Source organism: Bison bison, unplaced genomic scaffold (genome assembly GCF_000754665.1).
Source record: "Bison bison bison isolate TAMUID 2011002044 unplaced genomic scaffold, Bison_UMD1.0 scf7180017864143, whole genome shotgun sequence".
NCBI lineage: Eukaryota > Metazoa > Chordata > Mammalia > Artiodactyla > Bovidae > Bison > Bison bison.
Genome location: NW_011494715.1, coordinates 9,116,847 through 9,124,797, shown reverse-complemented (window position 1 = coordinate 9,124,797; position 7,951 = coordinate 9,116,847). Strand labels below are relative to the sequence as shown.

Genomic DNA, 7,951 nt, shown 5'->3' with positions numbered 1-7,951 from the left:
TGGTGAAGAATTCACCTGCAAATGCAAGAGATGCGGGTCTGATCCCTGGATCAGGAAGATCCCCTGGGGAAGAAAAGGGCAACACTCCAGTATTCTTGCCCTGGAAATCCCACTCCAGTACTCTTGCCCGGGAAATCCCACTCCAGTACTCTTGCCCGGGAAATCCCACTCCAGTATTCTTGCCTGGGAAATCCCACTCCAGTATTCTTGCCCGGGAAATCCCATGGACAGAGGATCCTGGAGGGCTACAGTCCAGGAGGTCACGAAGAGCTGGACATGACTTAGCAACTAAACAACAACCATGACCTATGTGGGAAAAGAATAAACAGGTGGATATATGCGGATATATAAAGGTTCCTTTGTGTAACCTGAAACTAACATAACATTGTAAATCAACCATACTCCAAAAAAAAAAAAAATTAACAGTTCTCTAATCAACATAGTAGGAAACACGGAATACATTTGCTAATTTGCTTTCAATCCTTTAGTAAGAATGAATATACGTTCTATAAAATACTTAGAAGTAAGAGATTACTAAGTAGCTTGTAATCAAGAAGACAAATAGAGAATACCCAAAGATTTATATTAGAATAACGGTCCTTTTTTTACCTTAAACTCATCAGTTAGAGGAAGATAAAATTTTCTTCTTCAATGAAATGTTAAATAGTCTCTTAAAGCAGACTGTTTTACCAATTAGTATTGTTTTTAAAGTGATATACAGAAGACACAGATGACTTCTTTTCCAAGACTGTTCAGATGCCTTTACATCCAAAAAAGCCTTTTTCACCAATTTCTGCACTCCATTTAAGAAAAAGGATGGGTCTATGCAATGTCAGTTTTAACATGTTCTTGGCATACTTCAAAGTTTCTCTTAAAACGATGTCAAAAGCACAAGAGAGACATTCCTCGGCTGGTAGAGAGAGGCGCCCAGGGGTGGTACTCATCCCCGGTGTCCTGCCACACGTCACCTGATCCCCTCCCATCCTTGCAGGCGCTGAACCCAGGGCGTCCATTTAAATCAGTCAGGAGGTGGGGCGGGGCCTGGCGCTGACAGTGGGACCTGGGCAGCCAGCTGTGAAATTCACAGGGCAACTGACTGGGCACCTGGCACCGTGCTTCAGAAAGTAACGTTTACAGAACAGTTCCTCGGGGATGTTGCTGCAGTTACAACTCCATGTCAACTGGATCTTCCCGTAAAAATTCAGAGACCCTGCCAGTCTGATCTGCTTCACTGATGTTTCAGGGCTTCCAAGTGGAAAGAAACAAATAGAAGACTAGAAAATACTCAAAAATAAAATAAGCAACGTGTCCCTTCCCCTGCCTCCCACCCTCCCCATAAGCTAATTGTTCTTTATCTCTGGGGGCAATGAGTAGCAATTAATTGTGCAATTGCACTTTATTATAGACTACAGATTATTTATCAACTCCGGATTTCTTAAAAAAAAAACAGAAACCCACAGAGGAATGGTTAGATTTGCCTACACTGGGAAAGAGAGGGATAAACACAATCTAGAAGACTCTTAACAACCTTTGGTCATGATACTGCAGCACAGGAGAGATGAATGATCCTGACTGTAAGTGCTGTACTCAGAACCAAAAGGACAAACAGGAGGTTGCGGAGTTAAACTACGATAATTATGCACAAGTGCTGGTTGTGTAGTATGCCTTCTCTTCCTTCGCTCTGTAGAGGTCATTAAGAACTAGGCTGTGAAAGTGTTAGTCACTCAGTCACGTCTGATTCTTCGCAACCCCACAGACTGCAGCCCGCCAGGCTCCCCGTCCATGGGATTTTCCAGGCAAGAACACTGTCGTACCCATTCCCTTCTCCAGGAGATCTTCCCGAACCACAGACTGAACCCAGGCCTTCTGCACTGCAGGCAGATTCTCTGCTGTCTGAGCCACGGGGGAAGTCCAAGAACCAGGCTAGAGGGCACATACGTAACTCATGACTGATTCATGTTGTTATAGCAGAAACCAACTCAACATCGTAAAGCGATTATCCTCTGATTACAAATGAATTTTACATAATTATTTAAGAGAAAGAACTAGGCTAACCTAGTAGAGCTGTCACACTTAGCCTTCTTAGGAATCTTAGGGCTGGGGAGTAAGAAGACCTGCGTGTATTTCTGAATCCGCCTTTCACTCACTGCTCTGGTGTGCCTTTGGATCAGTTGCACCGATGCCCAAGCTTCCTCTTAGGATGTGAATAATAATATCCCCTGGTTTATATGACCAGCAAATGACTTAAATGAGATAGTGTGTATAAAATGTTTCATATAACAACTTTCTTACAGCAGTTAAGTGAAAGTGTTAGTCGCTCAGTTGTGTCCGACTCTGTGACCCCATGGACTGTAGCCTGCCAGGCTCCTCTGTCTATGGAAATCTCCAGGCAATACTGGAGTGGGTTGCCATGCCCTTCTCCAGGGGATCTTCCCGAGCCAGGGACAGAACCCAGGTCTCCCGCACTGCAGGCAGACTGTTTACCATCTGAGCCACAGGGAAGCCCCTTGCTTACAGTACAGGCTCAGTAAATATCAGTAGTCATTCAATGGTTGACATGCCTGCTACAGTATGGACCTGACAATTCTTTGTTGCTAGGGGTTGTTCTCTACAGGTTACGCTGTGACAACTAAAAATGCCTCCAGATACCGCCAAGTGTCCTTTGGGGGCAAAATCACCCCCTGGTTGAGAACCACTGTTCTGTATCTCAGCACCGTGATGAGTGATATTGCTAATTATAGTCAAATAGCTGCCTTTCTTTAATTGCTTTGAGCAGTAATTAAATACTCTGTTGGACACACTTTGTTAAGATTTTTTTTTAAACTTCACAGGTCTTCCGAAAACGTCAGTACCTCCTTCCGGCTTTGCGAGAACCGCACCATTCCACAAAGTCCTCAAAGCAGCTCCTGACACGGAGTCAACACCTGTAAGAATCTACTTCTCTTCTGTTCACTGACGGTGTGAGAAGATCTCAAGGCTCCTGGAGGACCCAAGTGGAGTCAGGGTGACGCCATCTAGAAGGAGCAGGACTGTGAGATACAACCCAGGATCCTCATCTGGCCTCTGAGTCAGCCCAAGCCTGAAGCCAGCCGTGCCACCTGCACTGGCTCTGAGGGTCCGTGGATCTCTCTGCTCTTTGCATCCCTTTGGGTTGACACAATTGCCTAGTACCTGCCAGGCGTTAACGTGGGTGTTTGTCTATGCACCCTTGTTAATCTTCACAGCCATCTTGTGGGAGACAGAATATTACACTCATTTCACAGGTGGCTGATGGAAGCGCAGAGAGTTAACTCATTCACTCAAGGTCCCACAACCAGTATGAGATTAACTCTAATTTCATTTCCTCCGACTCCCAGCCTAGCTTATTACACACACCCCATTGTCAATCTTGGTGCCTCAAAATGGGCCATTCAACAGGAATAACACTTAGTTTCAACTCAAACACAGGTTCTGTCCAGATGGAGCAGAATTCTGCCTGAGGTCTTTGGAAAGACTGCCTGTGTCCTAGAGGGGAATGCTGTGATGCCTTTGCAGACGCATGCTGGATATGTGAAAACCACTTGCCTGGAGAGACTTAACTCCTGTTCACCTATCAATGTAAGACAAGGAGGAAATTATCTTAGTTAATATGAAACTGCCTTGTTTTGAACACATCCAAAAATAGCCAAGGGAAAAAATTATCTTCACTAATAAAGCAAGGCAGATATGAAATCTTCACACTTGGGGGAACATGAACGATCTTATTATCCTGAGCATCTTGATGGTAACTATAAAAATCCATCTAATTTGAGGTTCAGGCAAAATATAAAATGGTAATATCACCTTGCATTTAATACTGTCTGGATCCTGCAAACCCAGTCCTGCTCCAAAAGTTACTATAACAAAATCTCAAAGACACTATTTAATAGAAGCCCAGCACCTTCTGGGTCATCTATATGCATCACTGCTTTTACCTACAACCACCCCAAAAGGAAGTTAATTACTTAGATAAACATAAAAGGGAAGTTAAACACTTCATCCACAGTCAACAGCTAATAAAAAACAGAGATCAGACTCCACTGCTGGCTTTCAAGACAGAGGAAGGGGACTATGCACCAAAGAGTGTGGGTAGCCTCTAGAAGGTGCAGACGGCTGGCAAGAAAACAGGAAACTCAGTCCTACAACATGGAGCTGAACTCAGCCCACAGCCCGAATGAGGCTCAAAGCAGGTTTATCCCCAGAACCTTGAGAAAAATCTTGCTTTGTGAATCGTAGAGCAAAGAGCCAGCTGAGCCAGGCTGTGTCTCGACTTCTGACCTGATAAACGGCTGTGACTTTTAAGTAAAAAAATACATATAAATAAATCAATTGCTCCCACTCAGTGTTTAAAGAAAAAGAATAGAGATCAGACCTTAGGGTTTCTCTGACTCCCAAACCAGGGCCCCTTATGCACACAGCACGCTGTCTGAGAAAGGAGTCAGGTCCTGAGAGCACAGCCCAGCACTTGGCCTTCTGACCATTCATTCGGTCTCCAGTTTGCACAGCCCCACAAAGCACGACCACTGAACAAGAATGCTGTTCAAAATCCACACATGTCCCAGGTCCCTACAACATCTGAGGCACAGCGCTGTGGGGATGAGCTGTAGGTGTTACAGTTTCTAACCACTGGGGTGCTTGCACGAAATACCCCGAAGGACAGAACACAGAGAGGAAAGTCATGAACTAAAAAGCGCTTTCATTTTCCAAGTCAGTGTTCATGCTGTGGTCAAAGACAATCGGAATAGTTTGGAAACTCACGTCTTCAGTGTACCTTCTTTTCCTCCACCACTTCTTGCACTCGAGCTACGTATACTCTTCCCACATCCACATCGGCCACCTCTGTCCTCTCACTTACAGAATGTGAACACACTTACACAACAACACACACACAATCACACACACACAATCACACAATAACACAACACACACAATAACACAATAACATAAACCATAACAACACATGCACAATAACACACACACAACAACACAATAACACAGATTAACACAATAACATACACAATAACTAACATACACAGTAACATGCAAGAAAAATGGAAAAATATGAATTTTGGATTAAATGTTGCCCAACTGGAGAAGGGAATGGCAAACCACTTCAGTATTCTTGCCTTGAGAACCCCATGAACAGTATGAAAAGGCAAAATGATAGGACACTGAAAGACGAACTCCCCGGGTCAGTAGGTGCCCAATATGCTCTGAAGCTGAAACTCCAGTACTTTGGCCACCTCATGCGAAGAGTTGACTCATTGGAAAAGACTCTGATGCTGGGAGGGATTGGGGGGCAGGAGGAGAAAGAGGATGAGATGGCTGGATGGCGTCACCGACTTGATGGACCTGAGTCTGGGTGAACTCCCGGGAGTTGGTGATGGACAGGGAGGCCTGGCGTGCTGCGATTCATGGGGTCCCAAAGAGTTGGACACGACTGAGAAACTGAACTGACTGACAAAATGGGCCCTTAACATGTTGATCAATGCAGAACTCTCCTGCAAGTCAACATGAAATATGAGTGGGGAATGATGTGAGGTGTACAGCCAACAGATAAGTCTACTTTCAATGACAAAACACCTTTCATACCCATCGTCACTGGCTACAGTTTATACATAAATGATTTTGGAGGGAATCTTGATGGTCCAGCAGTTAGATCCTTCACTTCAACTGCAGGGGGCAGGGTTCAATCCCTGGTTGGGGAACTAAGATCCCATAAGTCACGAGGCATGGCCAGAAATATTAAAAATGATAATAAATGATTTCTGACACCGAAACAGGGAGAAATACCCACCTTCCCAAACAAATTCTTAATTTTCTATCAAGATTTCCCTATAAGGGTAATAAACAAGTAATTCTGACTTAAGGACACTGCTCTAAAGATTAAAGTTTTACTTGCTAATGCAAGAAACTTTGTGTCTCTGAAAGACTCACTGATGTGTTTATACCATTTCCATTTCCAGGTTCTTAAAATGTAAACAGACCAGAGAAGAGCTGCATGGGTGAGAAGGCTTTAAACACTTTCTAGAATAATTGTAAGAGCACTGACTCGATCATCTATCTGAAAAGGGAATTTTAAATAATTGGGCAATGTTTATACTGAGGTGAGCAGATTAGTGTGAGTGGAGCATTACTATGGCATATTCACATGGAGCAGAGTTTTATGTGTTTAGAAGTCATGTCATTATTCTTATTATGTCAAGTACCCTACTCCTGTGAGGGGAGAACTGTCTACTTTATAAACCAAAAACAAAAACCTTTTAAAGTCACAAGTTGATTTTTTTCAACTTTAAAATCAGGCCATATACAGAAGAACTTGGATTTCTTAAAATTTAGAAAGAAAGATTGAGAGCAGGAGGAGAAGGGGACGACAGAGGATGAGATGGTTGGATGGCATCATCAACTCAATGGACATGGGTTTGGGTGGACTCCAGGAGCTGGTGATGGACAGGGAGACCCGGCGTGCTGCGGTTCATGGGGTCGCAAAGAGTCAGACACGACTGAGCGACTGAACTGAACTGAGTCATTTGAAATTCTAAAATATAAAATTGGATCTGCAGTGTTTCCGAAAAAAGAGCATACATTCTGAGGAAAGAGGGTGACAATAAGATGCTGATTAGACTAATATTTTGTAGCTAATGATCAACCCCATATTACTGCACCCCCTTCTCTCTCCAAAATTAACTTTGAAAAGGAAACAGGAAAAGCCTCGAAAGTACTTATTAGGTATTGCAGTAACCAAGTTATGAAATCAATCTCTTCTTAATATTAGTGTCATTCGTTACTGTGTGAGAAAAATAGATTAAACTTAATAAACTGCAACTTGAAAAATATCAACAGCCCCTAATGTTGATAATCTACCACAGTTAGTTCAGTGAGGAAACATAGATATCAAAATAGGAGTTTTCCAAAAACGAGGAAGTTGGCCTCTGTTCAGCATGACCTGGGAAGAGTACAATCTTAGCACTGGTACCTACTTCAACGTCAGGTTGTGGTATGGGCTCAAACCGTGTAATGAAAATTTCACATCACATTCATGAAACATCAGCCCCGTCCCTGGAAAACAAAGCCATGCTGAATATGCGAACAGTGGTTTAGTTGGTAAAGAATCTGCCTGCAACGCAGAAGACACGAGTTCAATCCCTGGGTCCAGAAGATCCCCTGGAGGAGGAAAAGGCAACCCACTCCAGTGTTCTTGCCTGGAGAGTCCCACGGACAGAGGAGCCTGGTGGGCTACAGTCCTTGGGGTCACAGAGTCAGACACGACTGAGCGACTAACCCACCACACCATTCACAGCATCACAGTCACAGGTCCAGGCGTCTCCCCAGTGTGCTTCACGCTGGATCTCACAGGAAAACCCAGGCCTCACATGACGTGAACTTCGGGAAAAAGTGCAGACAGACAGTCATGGAACTCACCTCCCTGCCTCAAAAGTGAACCAGGCAGCATCTCGCCCATACCGCCGCAGCGCGCTTAGCGGCCAAGAGATGAGTTTGACTCTGGGATTCTGGACGTCCCAAAGACAGATGTGCTCACATGTGATCTGCAAGGCACATTCGCCATGTACATCTAAGTTAGGAGATGGCAGCAAATACACATTGAATCTCTCTGGGAGAAAAACAAAAGGTTAGTCTAAAATCCCCAGGAATAAAACATCACAGACACAGCAGGAACAAAGAGGCATTTCAAACAATTCAAGCTCGTATTCTAGGTTCTGGTTGAATGTTCAGGAAGACAAACCTTTCTCACAAATCAACACTTCCAGAAAATGCTTTTTTAAATGAAGACTACATTAAATAACACAGGAAAGATACATTCTGGTGGTCAATGTACATGCCACAGTATTTACAGGAGCAAAGATCATTTTTAGAATATTTTAGCTTGCATAATACAAATTGTGCATGCCAGGAAGAGACTCTAACAACGAAA

General features: G+C 43.7%; 1 protein-coding gene across 1 annotated transcript in view; it reads right to left on the bottom strand.

Moving 5' to 3' along the window:
* Positions 1-7,951, bottom strand: part of DOK5 (docking protein 5) — a 114,237-nt gene that overhangs the window by 50,126 nt on the left and 56,160 nt on the right. The window contains exon 8 of the mRNA XM_010840321.1: positions 7,441-7,630. Coding sequence (XP_010838623.1) covers positions 7,441-7,630 — 190 coding nt within the window. The remainder of the gene's footprint in view (positions 1-7,440; positions 7,631-7,951) is intronic.